Consider the following 20,643-nt stretch of genomic DNA (forward strand, 5'->3'; position numbering starts at 1 on the left):
GGCTGAGGGATCATGTGAGGAAAATACAACCAAGAAAACCTACCGACATCAAAATCATTGATGGTTACATTTTTTTATTTAATTTACAATACCAACTGACAATTATTATTGAATTTCACTTGACTAAGCAATGCACAACCGTAAATCTACCGTAAAAGTTGTTATGGCTCTTATAGAATAACAAGGCATGTTTACAAAGCATTTATTCCAACTTTTCATCACTTTACTGCAAAAAACTATTGTTTCTATGCAACTGAAAATTTTTTATAGATGGAAATTTGCATTGGGGATGAAGAAAAGTGCATTCATTTAAAAAACCATCGACCCGAGGAAGAAAAAATAAATTATTTTTAAGAGTGTTTACACATTAAAAAAAAAGTTTCTCTAAAGCCTTGATTTTTGTTTACTAGCAACCACAGTTGAATGATTTGTAAGGAATGAACAAATTTTTCTTAAATTCTGTTCCCCTGCCAAGAACTGGATCAGAAAGTTGAATCTTCATGCACCTCTCTTGTTACATGTGGGGATGCGCAAAAAACATCAAAACATTTTAATTGATCTGATTAAGAAGAATCAGTATGTAAAAACATTCCCGAAATATATTTACAATGGAAAGTTTCAACAAAATGTTTTAGAGCGTTCTTTTGAAAATGCAAACGCCTAGCTATGCGTGATACACTTGTAGCCAAAATGCCTTGTTAATGATGGCGTCTATCCTGACGTAACGCAGGCGTAACAGACAAAGTTAATTTGCAGTTTTGTCTGATCAAGCCTGCTTTGTTTACAGAGAAATTTACAAAGATCTCAGATAGATTTATATCCGAGACTGTACCATAAATGGCCTCTCCCTAATCCTTTAGTACATTTAAAATTACTTTTTTTTTACCTCCCTAATTTTAACTTTATTTACATTGCAGTATAGCTCATTAAAAAGACATAGTATTCATGAAACAGTTAGCTTTCTTCCACCCCCCCTTCACCAAAAAAAAATAATAATAATAAACTGCTAATATTTACAGCTGATGAAACATATGTAACTCATGATTATAAAAGAGATCCCATCACATTTTTGATGTTATAAATCATTTAACATTTTCCACTTAATATTATCACAGGATGAAATGTTTACTTGAATTCACATCTAAGTTGGTTTTACATCGTCTCACTTTGTGAGAAGCTCAGTAAAAAAAAAGACAGATTTTTTTAATTTCCTGTAAGGCCTATTACCTTCCGATAGATAATGACATGACCAAAGACATGAAAGAGATTATTTACAGAGTGACACAAACTCTCGCAAAAATGTCCCCCCCCCCCCATCTCATTACAACAGAGCGTTCAGAAGTAGACTAACCTTTAGGGCAACTTTTATTTCAATTAAACTCACCATCTTAAAACCCTTTCTGCAAACAAAAACACCCCAAAACTTTATTACAGTATTCTATAAATGATCATACCATTTATCAGTGAGGGGTGTTATGGGACCTGAGGGGCAGACGAGATGTGGGTGTTCGAGTGGCGCTGTTATCCCTCGGTATTTTCTTCTTTATGGTCTTGGTTTTGACCGTCTTGGTTTTCTGCTTCAAGGGTTTGGGGAAATTCTCTTTACTATCCTCCTGTAAGACAGAAACAATAAATATATAAATTATTTCCAAATTCTTTTATTTTGATTTGTTTGCATATTTCAAAGTTTGACCAGGGCTGGAGTTCACGAAGCTCAGAGTTAAGTTGTCTCATTTCGTTTTGTACTGTGACATCACACTTTGCTTAGCAATTTATATTTTGCATTTTCATCAGCAAGTTTGTTTTTCCTCGAAAAACCAGGAAAATTCCTATAAAAACTTTATATACCATGTATACATGTATACTGTAGGCAATCTTTTTCTCTCAACATATACAACTGTCACACTGATTTTTGTATCCATGTAATGTTATTTGATATTTGTTTTAGTAACATAAATAGCAATACTTGGTTGGACTACCGGTACTGTTTTTCAACATTTCAAACCACTTCAGCCTATATTGGAAACTAAATGTATTTCACCGCTGGTGAAATGTGTTTAAAGCAGGATAAACACATTTTTGTTCTATTTACAGCTGTTATGAAACACAAAACCATAGTGCCATCAAATTATTTTAAACTTACAATGACTAAAGATCCAACGGAGCTGTCTGAGACATTGTCATCTGATGTCTTCTCGTCGCTTACTGACATGGTTTCCGTGGTAACACTCTTGGTGTCTTCTTGCTCAATCTGTAAAGAGGTTTAACAATAATCTGAATATATGAAACAACATACACTGTAGGACAATTAATGATCCAGTTGCTATCATTGCTTGCTAGTGTAAAATTATAAAACCAGGTTCATACTTGACACAAAAGCGGACGTCTTTCCCTCCGAGTGACACAATTAGTAAAACCACAAGTGCTGATTATTGCATAACCAAATTTCACCCTTCCCCTGAAATATTAATCTCGCTTAAGATTTGGACCACTTAGTATATTTGAGGTATGTACACAATCTGTTAAAAATCTGTAAGCAAAACAAGCAAACAGCCTTTAAAATTCCAATTACAGCTATCTAGTTTGTTATATGTACTAATTATATAAAAATCTACAATGACCAAGAAACTAACGATTTTAGAAATCAGATATGATTTTGCAATTCAACAATTACTTGTTAACTTTCTTTATTGTGATTTTTTTTAAATGATGATCTGTGACCAATTTTACGGCGCTGTTAAAGAATAGAACTCCGTGCAAATATGGCCTCCCGAAAGCACATGTTTATGGGCAGTAATTGTCCAGAATTTTTTGGTAAGCTGTGTTCCTAACATGAAGCTCTGTGGTACGTGCTCTGGCCCCCAAGAACAAGAAGGACAAGAAGGGGCAAGAGCCCATGAAAATTTGACTTAGTAGAATACCTACCTCTTCAATGAAAGTGTCTGGTAGTGGCACATTTACCGCTTCATTTATCGTCTTGTCGAGTCCTTGGTTCTTGAGGAGGACGTGATGGGGATCAGTTCGGGTCAACATACGAGGGTAGCTAAACCGACGAACCTTTGGAGTGACACCTGAGTTATAAAAAAAACAGAAAACACTTTACCAGCCATGTCATTAACATTTTCATGACCTCCCTTCCATTATTGCTTTTTGCTTAGCAAAAATATTTGCTCAGCCGCCCTTTATGCCCAACAGCACTTTCTGCTCGAAACAGCTTTGTACGAAATAAGGGCTTTGAGTTCTTACCAGTGGGGATGTCCAGCCTGAGGTCTTCTTTTAAGAAGGTCTCAGCCAAACCTTCGACATCGGTGAACTTTATCCTGAGATCACACACGCTGTCTCCGATGTCCTTTGATTCCTTGACTGATTGCTGGGTCCACTGGTCGAGTGTACTGGTCAATCTGGTGTGTTGAGCGGTCAGATCTTGTTGATGATCCTGCGAACTTTGTCGGACTGTGCTGAGAATTGTCTGTGATTGTGAAACGATTTTAGAGATTTGTGAATCTTATTGTGGAAACATCTGTGAATTATTTTTTTGTAGACTTTGTTGTGTGTTTGATTCTGGTAAAAAATATGGTCTGGAGCTACAACAGTTGTTGATACAGGTTTGAACTGATGGAGCGCAGCAGTCTATGAAAGACTATCGTGGTCTGAATGTGACAATATGGTGTCAAACCTTTAACAACAAAGAAGTACTTGGTTGTTAAAATTTGTTGAGTAAATTTGGGTGTGTGAACCGTAGCTATACGGCAGCTACAGGTTGAACAACTTCTGACTGGAACCCCAAACAAAGATACAAAATCGGGAGACTGCCAACATAGGGCTAAATAACTCAGTTGGTATGTTAACCTAAAGGTTGTAGGCTCAAGTCTCGCTCTAGTCAATGTTTCTTTGGGGAGTATACAGCCTTGAGCTGCTGTGGCACACCAAAGGCACTTTTGAACACAATATCAACCTCTACCCTCACAGGTACCCATCTATACCCCTGGGTGAAGAGAAGCAACTATAGTAAAGTGTCTTGCTCAAGGGCACAAGTGTCATAACTGGGATTCAAACCCACACCCCGATGACCTCACCACCAGAACGTGAGCTTGATGCTCTGAACCACTCAGCCATGACACCCCACGATACGGTAGAGATTTCTATTAGAGGAATTGTCACCCGCAATACAGACCTCACTTGAGACAAAGAGTCGAGAATAAATACTTCCGTACCTCTGCCTTCTGATTTGAGTCAGCAACATGCTGAGCAAGCTGTGTCATATGTGATGAAACAGACTCAGTCATCTCAGTAGTTTGAGACGCTTGCCTTGAGATGTCCTCCTCGAGATGCTGCTGGATTGAAGACTGGATCTGAACCCGACTCTGCTCTGTCTCTGTGATGTAGGTTTGACTCTGAGAGCGGAACACAAACCAAGAGTTTGTTAAAATATACACTTTTCTTTGCTTTGTTGCTACACCCATAGATCAGGGATGTGATAAGATGTTGAAAAAAAAACCCTTAACTAGTTATATGAGCACAAAGCGTGAAAGCTTGCGAGCGAAAAGCGTGAAAGCTTTGGAGCGCAAATGCTTCAAAGTGCGAAGATGGTTATCCATGTACATACACTTCTCTTCGGTTTTGAAAGCCATACTCTGCAATCTGGGGTGTTTCATAATGGTTTTATCTTCATTTTCTTATTAATGTTAACATACCTTAGTCGTGTGTTCATTTGTCAATGCTTCCAGTGACTCCGAACCCTCAACGTATTGACTTGCAAATGTCTCGGACATTTCTCTGAATTCTGTCAAACACCTAGAAAAAAAAAGTTTTTCAAAAACTATAACTTATTCTGTTTATTAGTTTAAGCAGAGGAACAAATGCCTCAGAAATAACTTGTACGCAAGGAAGGGCGATTCATATAGAAAGGTTTGCGGTAACACCATGTTATGACTATCTCTAATGAGTTAGGGGGGGTTCAGAAAAGAACCATTGGTTTCAACTCGACGTTTTGATCAACTCGACGTTTCGATCAGTATGCTCTGATCGTCTTCTGGAGAGAAACATTGTTCATGCATGTCTAGAATGTCTTCGGCAAGATCATGCAAACAATTTCATTGGAGGTACAAAAAGTTGCGGTTTAGTGGTCGAGTGGTCCAGCATATCAAACTAAAGTCTGATGGCTAATGAGTCGTCAGATTGTGGGTTTGAATTCCAGCCGCCATACCTTGTGTCATTGAGCAAGAAACTTAACAATAACTGCTTTATTTCACCTAGGAGTAAATGGGTACCTGTGAGAGGGTAGAAATTGTTGATTTGAATGATCAGCAACCTGTGTGCACTAAATGAACCGTTACTCACAATGTTTTATACTACCAACAGCTCCATTGCTTGTTACCAAGTAAGTTTTTATGCTTACAATTATTTTGAGTAACTACCAATAGTATCCAGTGGCCGGCCTTAAGGCACTTTGATACAATGGTTTTAAAGCGCCTTTTTTAAATGCCTAATTATTATTAATATCAAATTACCCTTTGACTTCATCATTGGCTGTATCAGCTCCCTCCACCAGACCAAGGTAGCTCTCTGTCATCTAGATTGAAATAAAAAACACATCAAAATAAAAGCATATATTTTGTTTTTTTTGCTTGTCATATTAACAGTGATTACCAAACCTTTCCTTCAAGTAATCCCAGTACATGACTTGGGAAAGTTGCATATTGATGGTATTGAAACGAAAAAGTTATATCTGGGTCCCTACCTCCTTTACATCTGCAGTGTTTTGTTCATGCTGTTCATCCAAAAGCTCTTGCATGGCACCAGACACCTTGGCAAGCAAGTCGGCCTTCATTTTCTGCCAAGTTAGAAAAAAGAGCAAAATTTGCAATAATGTTTTAACAAATAATAATTGTCTCTTTCATTGTTTACCCCTTGCTTTTTTCTGTGTGCTCTCCGACTCTCCCCTTCTCTATTCATGTATTTCCACTTCACTGCTTATGTTTCACTTAGTTACCTGTTCATGTTTGTCGTGTTGTCATTTAGCCTTCGAGAAAGACTCTGCTAGGGTTGAAACGCCAGGCCATTAACTATTTTTTTGCAACAGAACTTGTTCTCCCTTAAATCAGGTTTATAACATAAAAAATGTTTAAAAACTGATGCAACTTTCCCATTACCTGAGACGCCTGTCGTTGTGCGGCTAGCATGTTTGCTGCCCTCTCTTGGTGACCTTGATTGACCTTTTTCTGGTTGTTGATGTAGGCTCCCATGAGGGAGGACAGAGAGTCGAGCTGGTCGTAGTAATTCTGGACGAAGGTCTCCACAGCGGTCATCTGAGAGGCAATCTAAAACCAAGATAAAGAAATAAACCTCATTTACTTCAACCACCTACGGAATCGTGGCCTCCTGTGTTGCCCCTTGTCTTGGCATTCGGACCCCCTCAAAAAATTTCCTTAGACTTAAAGAATTTCCAATGGATGTGCCCTTGGCAAAATAAAAATGGCCTAAAACCAAAAAGTTGAAAAACCTAGCCTACAATTCAGTTTTATTCCCAGAATTTAGTATGACTTGGGAATAGGTAATGGAGTAGATCAAGTGTGTGCAGTATAGGAAAGAATCATGAATTTCATGACTGCATTCTAGAGCGCCTTTACAGTTTCAGATGATCAAATTTGAAAAACCGTCCTCAGACATGCAACTTTCCAATTGCAAAAATAAAGAGGAAAGGGCTGTTCACACTTATCTTTTGTACAATGTATTTTATATTTCTCTGGCACCGTTTTGAAAAGAAAAAGAGGACAATGCTGAAAAGTTGCATGCCCTGCGTCCTAAATGCTTGATTGTTACAGAGACATTGTGAGCCTTTACATACCTGTGTCTGAACGAGCTTATTCCATTCAGTCACTCTCTCCGAGTGTTCCTCAAGCATCTTCTGGTGTTTCTTCAATAGCGGGAGGTGTGATGCCGTGAGGAAACTCTCCGCTTCGGTTTTGTGATTGTCCTGTCGGATGGAATCGTAATTTTAAAAAAATTTACTAAAACAAACTGAGGTTAGAAGTGCATTCGGTTAAGCGGGAAGATAAGTAAAGTTCCATGACAAGTTCTTATCGGACCTAAGACCTGCTGCCAACATTTGCATCTCGCACTTTATGCACTAGTAAAACTTGTTTGCGTCTGTCCTGATGTGATTTAGCCTTTGACAAAGACTCTGCTAGAGTCGAACGTCAGGCCATAAACTATTATTAGTTTACTTTTATACTACATGTCCTTTTGGTTGGTAACTTGCAGTTTGCAATCAGCTAATTCTATGTAATTTAAATTTAGCTTACAAGGTTTTATAGTTTACCAATCCCACATAGGTTTGATGAAATCAAATTGTAACATTGTTATCCAACTACAAAATAAATTCTTAAAAAAAAAAAAAAAAAAAAAAATATTCACTGGAAACTTTTACATGAAAAGTTACGAAACTGTGACCACAAGATTCATTGAATACATTGAATACTAATAACCATATACCTTGAAATCCACCATCTTTCCACAAGTTCTCTCGCTCCACTCTTTCCAGCTGTCACATGACTGTTGACTGTCGGTTGTCATGGCAACCACCTGACCCTCCAGGTTATCAATCATGCTGGTAACCTGACATCGCATACTCTCGACCTCAGTCGATTGCACGGACACCAGTTCCTCTGTGATTTGCGGAAATGGAAATAAATATAATGTATGCTTTCATTTGAACAAACCACACAAAGAACAAATGACAGTGTCATTTCTGAAACTGCTATAACAAACAATTTGTGCTCCTGAATTTTTTTTTTTGCATTTTGTTAATAGCCTCATTTCAAGGTCTGCACGCGCAGGATGCTATCCATCAGTACACAGCGTTATGCTTTACCGACTCATGAATGGCTGCATGCAAAGACCACAACATTTTCATGAGTATAGTTAGAGGCAAGTACACAGCACATCATAAAATTTACAGACTTTGTGTGTGCTGTATAATATGCAGAGTCAGACAAAATTTGTTGTGTTTTTTTCTTTTCAGATTGCGGAAATAAAAAATCTGCACTGTAAATGAAACAAAAAGTAGAAATAATAAATCAGCATGGTCAATTAGAAAGCGAATGCCTGATATTTCACTGGTCTGTTGGGTAAATCAAAAGGATTAAAACAACCAAACTGTTGCAAAATCCACAGGTATACTTTTGCTTTAAGCTTTTAAAAGCCGTTTTCAAATTGTAAAAGCTGCTTACTGAAGTTATCCTGAGCAGCAGACTGGCGATGTTGTAGGACATCACCAAAGTAGCTCAGGGAGTCTTGCACTGTCTTCAGTTGGTCATCCAAATTGGCCTCAAACGTCTCTTGTACCGTCGCGTTGTGCGACTCTACAGCTCGCTTACGATCTAGCTTAGCGTGGACACCCTTAAGGTCGGTTGTGCTGTCCTCTGCCACCGTCAAAAGCTAGAATCCGAATTGAAGTTACAAAAATTAATCCGAATGTAAGAGGTTAAGAGATTATTGTTCTTGAACACAGTGGGTTCAGCTGATCCGAGGAAAATTTGCGTGTAATGTTCAAGGGCTTCATTTCCAGACCAACTATTTCTAAGCATTTTTTAAAGATTTGAATTTTGAGTAAAATCACCCCCCCCCCCTTTAAGAAGTGCAAAGAAGCAGTAGGCCCCTACCTTTTTAGCTTCGTAGGCCAGTTTGTCTTCCACTTTGACATGTTCCTCCACCAGGTACTTCTGTTGGTTGCGGTCTTTGGTTGTCACACGGAGATCCTGTAAATGTATAACATTGTCTTCATCATTTCTGTCTTTGTTCTAGTCTGTCCGTACATTCTTGTCCCTGTTCTATGTTTGTCTGTCCTCGGGCATCTCACCACAAGCCTCGACTTCCAGATGATGCCTCCATACCTTTTTTTTTTTTTTCCTTGTTAAATAGCTTGGCTTATTGTTTACTCCTTTATCAATTTTTTTGTACTGTTCTCATGAAGTATGGAAATAAATGTAAGTTGAATGAATGTATTCAATGCATGAAACATTTCCCCCAAAAGGCAATCACAGCGTACTGATCGAAATACCAAGTTAAACCACTGGTTGTTCTCCGAACAACCAAAAGAAAGATCTATGTAAATGGCATCTCTTCAAACCTCACCTGATAGTATCTTCCGATGCAGAGTTTCAAATCCTATTTTTGATTTTCTCACCACCCTGCCTTTTCAACATATCATCCTGCTGTTAAGATTTTTTTCTGTTCGCTGTACATTGTACATCACCTTAATTTGTGTTTATGGGTTTTATACATAACATAAATTAAAGTCAACTAAATCACATTGAAAGTTATCAAAGCTTACCGTTTCTGTCTTGTGCAGTGTGTGGGTTGTACGAACCAACGTCTTGGTTGTTGATTCTAACTCATTACTTGTCTCCTCAAGATCATCTTTAGTTTCGGTCAAAATCTCATTGATCTACAAAAAAAGGAAACAAAATTGAGTTTCAATGTTTTGTATTTCGTTTTTGGGTTTGCATATAGGGGTACCAGTCAATCCTAGCAGAAGTTATCGCATGTAGTTTCAATCAGCTTCCATGCAGAAGATATTATGCTTAACACATTTCTCTGCTTAGCAAAAACTGGAAGGTATATATCACACTCTATTCACTGGTTACTTTTTTTCCCCTCAATTTTTCATTTTCTTCACAAACTTGTAAGGCAAGCAGTGAACATTGGAAAATCTGCCAAGTATACTGTGAAATTGTTTTTAAAAAGTATAAATTAAAATTTAAAAAGTTTATATTACCTTGACGATCTCATCTAACAAAGCAGCAATTTTCTCTTCCTTCTCCTGGATGCTGAGACGCTGGCTTGCAATAGATTCTTCCATAGACCTGGTTTAACACAATCATGTAAATGTAGAGTTTGAAACTTTGCTAAGAGAGGTCTGCAGTAACATCATGTAAAAATCTCTTTTTAGTGATGGAACTGTTTGTTAACAACCAAGTATCACAAAGCGTTTGCATGTGACTGAAAAATTGATGTGTGTTGACAACAGAAATTGTTAAGGCAAGTTGTAAACGGTTACTTTTTTTACCTGTAGTGTTCTTCTGCAAGGTAGATTCCGTTCTTATCTCGGTTTGCTAGTAAGTCACGCCTAAGACGCTCTATCTCCTCTGTGTATTCCTACAAAATTTAAAAACACAAAAGGATTTTAAAGGGAAGGTATAAGTGTTATCACTCCTAAAATGTATGGCAAACAAATAAAGACTGCTTTTTAGAAGTACAGCAGCTTTCGATCGTATGCATTTTTTCTTTGGAGAATCATTTCACTTCCAAAAATATCAGTTTTAAATCTCCCAAAATTTGTCGCGGTCACGACACTACACAAAACATGAAGATACTTCTCAATTCACATTTTCTGAGATCTTAAGATCAAAAGATGGACAAACCTTGATGAGGGCTCTCTTGGTGAGTTTCTGGTTGATCTCGGGTCGGTTGGTGATGTTCTTAGCGCGGTGAGCGTAGTCCAAGGTACTCAAAGTCTCCTCTACGTTACAGACGGAGGGAGAAATGGTCGCAATGATAGACGTCTTGGTGCGTCCACCGAGAGAGTCTTGAAGAAGGCGGGTCAACTTGCTCTCTCTGAAGAAAAATTAAGAAAAGTATTAAGAGGTTGATACTTTGCCTCGTTGGATATTTGTGCTATTTGCAGTTTTATTTAGACGAGAGAGTATTATCTGTTAAGTCTTTTGCCTCTTGTTTTTGGCGTTGTTATACACAAAGACTGTGTCCTTTTTCCATTTCATATCTTTCTTTTTTTTATTTTGGTTGTGAAGCCAAGGACTCACAGAAAAGCAAACTTAATTACTGAACTAGCCAAAAACCCAATGGAGAGAAAACAAGGAATGAAGTTTCAGTTTTAGATGTGGGAGGAAAACCCAAGAGACTTATTCCAGGAAAAAACCCACCAAGTCAGGTAGGGACTAAAAACCCAGAACACACAGTGCCACCAGTGGGATTTGAACCAGGGTATCAGAGGTGGAAGACAAGGCAAAGACTACAACATGGCCACCAAAATCTTACTTTTCTTACCTGTATGGGATGTGTGGAGCGTGTTCTACAAGTGCAGTGATCACACGGCCAAGGGTCAACAAACTCTGGTTAATATTACCTGTGGATAAGAACAAATTCCATATGGACACATTTTCATTAAGAAGGATAATACCATAAAAAAGTATACCACACTCGTTGGCAGAGCTCTTCATTAGCAGTGGTCCCCTGGCTAAATGTTAGTTGAAAGATCTGAGGATCAGCCAAAACACTTTCAAAGTGTTCTGGCTGGCTGGTTCAGCGTGGGAATGCAACCCCTAATATAAAATGAAATATTGACTACATGTTGTGTAAAAGGTGACAGACTCTAGTGAAGCGACAAGCCAACTGGTCCCACTGGCCAGTCGCTAAAAAAGTTAAGGGCAAACTTGGTTTGATGTCCTGCTTTCAAAATTTCAGAAAATCTGGAACACAAATTTTTTCAACTTCTGGTTCATCATTCTGACAGGGCTAGACTAACCTGCTTCTCTGGCTCTTTTGTCCACAGCCCCGGAGCGGCCGATGTTCTCGCTGCCGGCCAAGTCAACCAGGTTGAGTTTACCGGTCTTGACCAGTTCCTCACCGTCTACGGAGTTCTCCTTAATGTGGATGGTGACGGTGAAGACGGAGTGGGATCGACTGCAAGATGTAAACAATTTAGGAAACAAGAGATACATGTAAGAGACAATTCAGACAATTCTTATTACACTAGCAGTTCTCTACAAAAAGGTACAGCTGTTACAATTCAAGTGAAGGATTCGGAAAGACTGAGGGCCTTGCCTAAACAACAAATGCTGGTCACTTAGTCCAAACAAGTTGGTGTTGTATGAGCGACAACGGAGAGGATATTGGGAGACTGAGGTCTTAAGTTTGCAAAAATGTCTAAGGGCTTTAATGGGTTTTTTTAAAGACCAATACAGAAAGATCGGGCAGACTTATTAATGGCTACATGAGGTTGCTTTTTAAAAGCTACTGAATGGTCTCTTCATGAGGTTGCTTTTTAAAAGCTACTGAGTGGTCTCTGTGGTTATTTTCAGTGTGGACTGTGGACTAAGCTCCAATTCCGTCACTGGACTCCAAGAATCATGGTGATCTGTGAGTATTCAACATTATGTGTATTTTGTAACAGTTTTAGGCATGTGTTAGGAGTTTTCACTGATCTTAACCTGATAGATATGATTGAAATTTAATGATTTCGTCAATGAGCAGCGTATTTATCTTTACCTGGAGTGGGCATTCATGAGAGTTGCGGCAGTCTGTCTCTTGGCGGCGCCCTTCTCTAAGATGGCGTAGACCTCGCTCTTATTGCGTACAACAACCTCCTCTAGACCCTGGATAACAACGGAGCCCTGAAGGGAAAAAAAATGATATCAACAAGCAATTAGTAGTCAGCTGGCTGCGTGCTAGAATTTGTTCTTTTACTTCTTTTTAACATGAAAATTGAGAATTCCTCCTTTTATAATAGAATCTCCTTTTATAATTGGAAATTACAGCTACTCAAAAATTAGTTACAGGATTGTCCCTAGTTTGGCCCTTTCAGTGCATCTGATGAAGTAGTTGTTGCTACAAAAGCTCAATGCAGTTTGTCCAATGTCTTTAAAAACACTGGACACTATTGGTAATTGTCAAAGACCAGTTTTTCTCACTTGCTGTATCTTAACATATATGCATAAAATAACAAACAGGCTGTAAAAATTTGAGCTCAATCGGTCATCGAAGTTGCGAGATAACCATGAAAGAAAAAAACACCCTTGTCATGCAAAGTTGTCGATGCACATGCTCGATTTGGAGACCTCAATTTCTAAATCGGAGGTCTCGAAATCAAATTTGTGTGCTTTCACATGCTCGATTTGGAGACCTCAATTTCTAAATCGGAGGTCTCGAAATCAAATTTGTGCAAAATTACTTCTTTCTCGAAAACTACGTTACTTCAGAGGGAGCCGTTTCTCACAATGTTTTGTACTATCAGCCTCTCCCTATTACTTGTTACCAAGTAAGGTTTTATGCTAATAATTGTTTTCAGTAACTACCAATAGTGTCGGTGCCTTTAAGTGCTACAAAATGTATCATTTAGTTCGTTTTTTTTTTCATCTATAAGCCCAACACGGCTATCCTTATTATATCCTATCAGAGATGAAACTCCAGGCTTAGACTGCCCGAACAGTTTTGACAAATCCTTGGGGGAGAGCCCTCACTATATATGAAGAACCAAAACTGACCTTGCGAGCAGCGTCCTCAAAGATGCGGAGTCTCTGGGTGTCCTCCTGAGCCGAGAGCAAATCAAACAGCTCCTCGTTGTACAACTCCAAGAAGGAGACTCGGACAGAGAACTCCACCTCTTGGGATTGGAGCTTCTCAAAGATCTGATGCATGGCGCGAGGGATGATACCGGCCAGTGGGTCCTACCAGGAAATAGTGGAAGATTGAAATTTGGTGGTAAGTTTTTAGCTGCAGTTTACTTAGTTTAAAAAAACAAAGTCATCACGTACAACATTTCCAATCAAATTCAATTCACATTTATTTCAATACTGTCAAAAAGACAGCATTACAGATGTAATAACAGATAGAGTTAACATGCAGGTTAAAAAACACACTAAGTGAACAGTTCAGGAGTGATTTAATATAATTCACTTTTAGTTTTAACAGTTTGTGATTAGGTTTTCCCCATGGACAAGCTAGCATATCGGGGAAATACGCCCGAGTTGCTGGCAGATTATATTATGTGAGAACTCAATTGCGTCTGGTATGCAAAAAATATATTTTAATTTAGTTTTTTACTAACCTAAATTTTTAAAGAATTATTTTTTAGGACTAGAAAACCATTTGGTATGCCCCGGATTGCACAGGAAAAAATGGATTTTAAAGGTCTCCTACATGTAAGACAAAATTGAAAACAATTTTTGCAACTTCTGCTTTCCCCCTTTACCTCTTCCCAAGACATTGCTGGGTCTGGTGTCCTGTCTCCTTCCATTGTGAAAGTTTTGCCAGTTCCTGTCTGACCATATCTAATAAACGAGAGGAACAAAACGCACAATTTGTGAAAATACAACAATTTTCTGATTTGGGGCAGAACCAAGCAAATGTGACTGGAGCAGGATTTGAATCAACGACCTCCAGATTAACATGCTGATGCTTTACCAACTGAGCTATGTAGCCCTACATTGTTTGTTGCTGAACGCCCTACTTTGGCAATATCTTTGTTCGGGTGTTCCAGTCAGAAAACCAGGGCTGTATGCTTCGTTTTTGAAAGGGCAAGGGCACCATGGCATTTTTTATCTTGGTAAAGGGCTACCTATGATGAAATTACAAATTTGTACTGGAGCATTTCAAGGGCACCAAGGCAATGACCAGGGACATGGAGGCAATCGCCTTCGTTGCCTCCGTGAAGTATCAGACCTGGAAGCCATACAACCGTTAGCTGCCCTGTTTGTGATACAACCTTGGAAACGGCAGCTAGAGGATTACCTAACGGGGATGCACATTTTTAATTTCAAAAAGTCAATCACAAGGGACACCGATTGGGTAAGCAAACTTTACTTTGTTCTGCCCAAAATTATTAACAATTTACCCAGTCAGTTTCCCGTGTGGTTTACTATTTGAAAATAACTTTTTAAAGTTGTACTTTGGGAATAATTCAGGACTTACTGAAAATGTAAGTGAAAGATGTTAAAAATAGTTGTTGTTGACTTACGCAAATACTGTACAGTTGTAACCCATGAGTACTTCATCCAGGGTAGGAAGGACAACGCTCTTGTACACTTCAATCTGCTTTGCTTTGGGGCCAAATGCCTGGAAAACAAAACAACAATATGAAGTTATGAAAATATTTATATTAATAAAAAGAAGTTTTAGTGCCTAATATCTAAATCATTAGGCTAACCCAAATGCATTTTGGCATCGGATATTCAAATGGTCTGCTTTCAACTTTGTTCATTGAAAAAAATAAACATTACAAAATTGTTTTAAAAATGTAAAAATTCTTCAAAACTAAGTTTTTTATTTATGTTTTGCAATTCAATTGGAAACTTTATTTTGGAAATTCTAAAGATCTCAAATGTTTCATTTCTTCAGAAGTGATGTACCTTATCAAAAGAGAAAGTTTTAGTGGATGACTTCTCAGCGACCTCAACGTTAACGTGGACATCTTTCTTGTTTTTGTTGACCTCTACCACTTTATGGGATCCTCTCTTCTTCTCACTTTCATTGATTGGCCTGTAGACAGGAAGACAACAAGAAAACAAAGTCTGAGACTAAGATTTAAAAGGGTTTTGGTACCGCTTTTGTAGACCCAGTTTTTGGCCATGACATGAATCCCTACTTGCCGTGAAGAATTGGCAACTGTTTATGGCGCGAGCTGAAAAATTGCACGCGGGATGCCTGTTGAGTTGTAGAGCTGACCAGTGTTTTTGATCTCATCAGAAGAGTGTGGGTTCTTCCTTCCTCCATGGTTCAAGCTGTTAATCTGGTCTTGGAGGCTTGGTATTGGGAAGCAAGGCATTTATTTTAACCATTATCATTTTCAATATTGTTCTGATTGATAATTCTGTGTAGGCCTTAACTCAATACAGAACCAACAAATATTTAAAATAGTCTGTTTTAAATTAATAAATTAGGAGTTTGACTTTGTTTTCATATTTCTAATACTAAATAGACTATGTTATTGTATAACATTAACTTGTAAAATAATAAATAATTCATAAATATTTATCAGAATGACGTTGTAATATTCAAATTGATTAAAAAAGATGTGGCATATTTCCGACGGCATTTTCAAATTCAATCATCACTGTTTATAATTTCTACATACACTTCCAATCCATTTCCACAACTCAGTTTATTTTTACAAATTTAAAAATAATAATTTATGGTTAATACTAATACTAGGGCCTACACAAATTACAAATACAATTAGGCCTACAATTACAAACAAAAATTAAAAAGGGGGAAAATTTTGATCTTTGACTTTGATACTTCCGACTCGATATTTCAAATTGTAATCAGATAACAAAAGTAGCATTGCAATAGTTTACAATATAAACTAAAAAGAAAACATTTTGAAGAAAATAATTTTATTTTATGATAAATATTAGACCCAGTAACTGGGGCGCTGTACTCCTTTTCAACAATTTTTGACTTTATCTCGACAGATAAAGTCAAAAATTGTTGAAAAGGAGTACAGCGCCCCAGTTACTGGGTCTAGATAAATATTGAAATTACTTCCAAATCCAAGTCAATTTGACCTGTCAAATATTACCCAAGCCTGGGTTCTGAAATGGGCAATTTGTTACATATAAACCTTGAAAATCATCCAATAAATTATACTTTTATATTTTGAAAAAGAAACGTCAAACTACCTCCCTTCTACTTCTACTTCGGTACTTGGCATAGTCCTTCAGTCAGGATATAAACGCCAAGGACGCCATCCATGATTCAACACTGTCTGTGTCTGTCACTTACCTGCACCGGACAAACACTTGAATGTGTTTTTCCTGCGGCCCTTTCCCGTTTGTTTTCACCATTTTGTGACGATCCGATGAGTTCCAAAACTAAAGATTTACTATTTCCAAGTCTCACTTCTTCTTTACAAGTATTCTGATCTCAAAACAAAGCCAAATTAACCGATGATTTTCGGATGAAAACGGAGACCCGACAACTCACAAAACAGGCAGAATTCTGTTGAAATCTTCGCTGTTGAATTTTTACGCTTTAAACCAACTGACCAATCACGTTGCAGCAATCTGATCGTCAGTTGCATGACGGGATTGATATGGGCACGTATAAATGTATTCCTACGACGCTTACGGACCGAATGTCTGGAATCGTGTTCAAAGCAATGGGTCCGGAAGGTCAGTAGACAACCAAGAAAGAATTTCCGTGCACACAAAATAATGTAACAAAACAAACTCGGAACATTTCACTGGATTGTGCAAGGGAGGTATGCGAGGAATGTTACGGATTTCTGGCGATTTTGATTCTGTTCCCAGCTGAGGAAATATCAGAAGGAGCTAGCTGTTAACTTCCTTTGTAGTTGGCAATTGAAATAGGGTGAATATTTTTACGAAATTATATTGAAATAAAATACAAAGACTAGTAAATGACGAGTTATCACAGTTTTTGTGTACAATTTTACCTTAACCAGTAGTGATATTACTGTTACTGTGACTGGGGGCGCTGTATATAGTGAATTTTGAAATGATTGAAAACTGTATGATTGATTGATGAGGTTCCACATATAATATACAATATGAGTTTAGTTAGTAGTTTTATGGAAAAAAATTACCAAAAAGGATCACAATTTATTTCCCTTTTATTTATTTTTCTTCTAAATCTAAATCTTCATGAAATTGGTTGGTCAGGTCAGCTGCATCTCGATTTGCAAAAACATTTTATCTTGCAAAAACTTGTATCGGGTCATTTTCTAGTTCCGTTGGCCTTGGGTTTGAGAGCAAAATCGAGATTCAGCTGACGTTGCGACGATTTATTTATTTTTTATTGAAGGAAATTGGCATGCCAATCAATTTTCATTGTTTTCTTTTTATGTGCATAATTATTATTATTTTTTTTTTCTAACGCAGAACATTGAAATGTTGAAAAGTATTGGAAAGGATGGCACTAAACAGCATCGGCCCAGCCAGCTGGACAGCGCCCTCTGTGAACAACTTGATAAACTAGTGGAAGATATGACACACTCAGGGAGCCCAAGCCTTGAGGAAAAACCTCTAAAACAACTCAAGAAGATATGCAGGTAAAATTCTGACTAAAGTACCGTAAAAGTGGATGCTATGAAATGGTCAGACGGTAGGAGGGTTGACTTTGAACTGTGTAAATGTCTTCAGCACATGATATAATGCAGGCTGGCAAAATCATTGAAAAACATAGGGTGATACTAAATGATCAGATAGTACATGTAGGAGGGTTGACTGTGTATTGTGTAGATGCATTCACTTGCATATTTGATCTATCATTCAAAACCACAGTGGATGATATTAAATGATCAGACAGAAGGAGGGTTGACAGTATACTATGCATTCACCACAGTATAACATAAGTAATATAAATATTTATAGCCTTTTATAGGCTTGCATCATTCAAAACCAAATTGGATGATATTAAATGGTCACACAGTAGGAGGGTTGACTAACTGCATGTAGGCGAACACCAAATGATATCGATTTGCAGGCTAACATAGTTTATCTATCACTCAAACCTGCCGTGGATGATATTGAATGGTCACACAGTAGGAGGGTTGACTAACTGCGTGTAGACGAACACCACATGATATCGTTTTGCAGGCTAGCATAGTTTATCTATCACTCAAAACTGCAGTGGATGATATTGAATGGTCACATATAGACCGGCAGCCCAGAGCACTTTGGTTAAAGGAGCGAGGTACCAATATTTGACGACGGGAACGTTTAGTGGATAACCTGACATAATCAGATATGGATGTCTGCCGGGGACCCCCCGCTGCATGTGGCGCATGGACCCCCAACAAAGAGGCAAAATAATGGGCTGAATCAAACATTCTAGGTACCACATGAAACCAAGTGGAAATGGTCATTACCATGATACTAAGTAAACAAAATCAACCGCCAGACAAATTTTCTGCTGCATTAGGCCTGCCAGACACCCCCTTCCGCAAATATTTAGTGTACAAACCTATGGGTTGAAAATTACCAGTTGTCAAATTACCTCAGATTTACATGAAACTTTGTTTAACTGTTCCACTATGGCTAAAATGAACACAAACCAAAAATTAAATCCATACTCCATGTCGTTTCTGAGATACAGCCTCTTACAATATACTAAAATCTCCCCCTTTTGGAGCTCCGCCCCCGGCCGACACCGCGCGTCGTGGTGGTATTCTTTCAAACGTTAAGCCCGTAATTTAATAACGACACCAGCTTTGCGGCTGAAAGGTGTATACTATTTAAGTTATGGCCCTTGAGTCATAATTTGGCTGCATTGGGCCTACCAGACACCCCCACCCCCGGGGTTCAACATCGGAGGAACGACCTAAAACCAAGTTGAAATTACCAAGGCCTTTTGCACTATTCTTAACACAAGACATTATCAGGCGCCGGACAAATGTTTTGCCCGGCAGACACCTCCCTTACCCGGGTTAAACAAAGGAATCACCTGAAACCAAGTAATGACCAAACACACTATTCTTTGACGTCCAGTATCAATCACCACCAGACGAACGTTTTGCTGCATTTGGCCCGGCAGACACAGCTCCCTTCCCCGGGTTAAACATCAGAGGAACCACTGAAACCAAGTTGAAATGTGACCAATACAATATTATTCTTAATACAAGTATCAACTGCCAGATATCAACTGCCAGACGAAAGTTTTGTTGCATTTGGCCCGGCAGACAACCCCCCCCCCCCCCCCCCCCGGGTTAAACATCAGAGGAACCCCCTGAAACCAAGTTGAAATGACCAATAACAATATTCTTAATACAAGTATCAACTGCCAGACGAAAGTTTTGCTGCATTGGGCCCGGCAGACAACCCCACTCCCTCGGGTTTTAGAAGAACCGCCTAAAACTAAGTTGAAATAACCAATAACAATATTCTTAATACAAACGGAAGTATCAACCACCAGACATTTTTATGATTCTTCATTGGGCCCAGCAGACACCTCCCCAACCCCGGGGTTAAACTTCAAAGGAACGACCTAAAACCAAGTTGAAATTACCAATAACAATATTCTTAAACCAAGGGGGTGGGGGTGTCTGGCGTGCCCAATGCACCAATTTTTTGTCTGGCGTGTTATGATACTTGTATTAAGAAGAGTGTAAATTGGTCATTTCAACTTGGTTTGAAGTGGTTTCTCTGATGTTAACCCGGGGAGGGAAGGTGTCTGCCGGGCCCAATGCAGCAAAACTTTCGTCTGGTGATTGGTACTGGTATTAAGAATATTGTTATTGGTCATTTCAACTTGGTTTCAGGTGGTTCCTCTGATGCGTAAAACCCGGTGTGGCGGTTTCAGTTTTCCGCCGTATTCAGTTTTCCGGGACTCAATAAAGCATAACAGTATTGACTTCTTTCGGTTGCTGCGCGCAGGTGTCGCATGACGCTATGTTACCGTATTTGGTCATTCGGAAAACTGAACACGGCGGAAAGTTGAAACCGCCACACCGGGGGAGTGGGGTTGTCTGCCGGGCCCAATGCAGCAAAACTGTTGTATGGCAGTTGATAATGGTGGTAAGAATATTGTTATTGGTCATTTCAACTTAATTTCAGGTGGTCCTTTGATGTTTACCCCAGGGACGGGGAGGTGTCTGTCGGGCCCAATGCAGCAAAACTGTTGTCTGGCAGTTGATACTGGTATTAAGAATATTGTTTTCGGTCATTTCAACTTAATTTCAGGTGGTTCCTTTGATGTTTAACCCAGGGGGAGGGGAGGTGTCTGCCGGGCCCAATGCAGCAAAACTGTTGTCTGGCAGTTGATACTTGTATTAAGAATATTGTTTTCGGTCATTTCAACTTAAATTCAGGTGGTTCCTTTGATGTTTACCCCAGGGGAGGGGAGGTGTCTGTCGGTCCCAATGCAGCAAAACTGCTGTCTGGCAGT

At 38.7% G+C, this 20,643-nt stretch overlaps 2 protein-coding genes across 3 annotated transcripts in view; one reads left to right on the plus strand and one right to left on the minus strand.

Moving 5' to 3' along the window:
- Positions 1-16,786, minus strand: LOC139940395 (kinesin-like protein KIF11-B). Its single transcript, XM_071936621.1, has 25 exons — positions 16,522-16,786; positions 15,147-15,276; positions 14,756-14,853; positions 13,991-14,069; positions 13,284-13,466; positions 12,289-12,413; positions 11,546-11,703; positions 11,068-11,146; positions 10,425-10,617; positions 10,070-10,158; positions 9,779-9,866; positions 9,335-9,448; positions 8,664-8,759; positions 8,232-8,439; positions 7,495-7,667; positions 6,848-6,976; positions 6,153-6,320; positions 5,741-5,833; positions 5,511-5,572; positions 4,695-4,794; positions 4,215-4,394; positions 3,247-3,469; positions 2,926-3,071; positions 2,144-2,251; positions 1-1,613 (listed from the first exon to the last, which is right to left on the minus strand). The coding sequence occupies exons 1-25, from the start codon at positions 16,581-16,583 to the stop codon at positions 1,461-1,463; spliced, it is 3,237 nt and encodes a 1,078-aa protein (XP_071792722.1). The 5' UTR covers positions 16,584-16,786; the 3' UTR covers positions 1-1,460.
- Positions 13,378-20,643, plus strand: part of LOC139940396 (UV-stimulated scaffold protein A-like) — a 21,821-nt gene continuing 14,555 nt past the window's right edge. The window contains exons 1-2 of one of the 2 annotated variants that reach the window (XM_071936623.1): positions 13,378-13,500; positions 17,640-17,809. In XM_071936623.1, the coding sequence (XP_071792724.1) occupies positions 17,649-17,809 (161 nt within the window). In that variant the 5' untranslated portion in view covers positions 13,378-13,500; positions 17,640-17,648. Of the gene's footprint in view, positions 13,501-16,965; positions 17,110-17,639; positions 17,810-20,643 lie in introns of those variants that run through there. The other variant, XM_071936622.1, reaches the window with a different exon arrangement.

The sequence above is a fragment of the Asterias amurensis genome, chromosome 8, assembly GCF_032118995.1.
Source record: "Asterias amurensis chromosome 8, ASM3211899v1".
Taxonomy (NCBI): domain Eukaryota; kingdom Metazoa; phylum Echinodermata; class Asteroidea; order Forcipulatida; family Asteriidae; genus Asterias; species Asterias amurensis.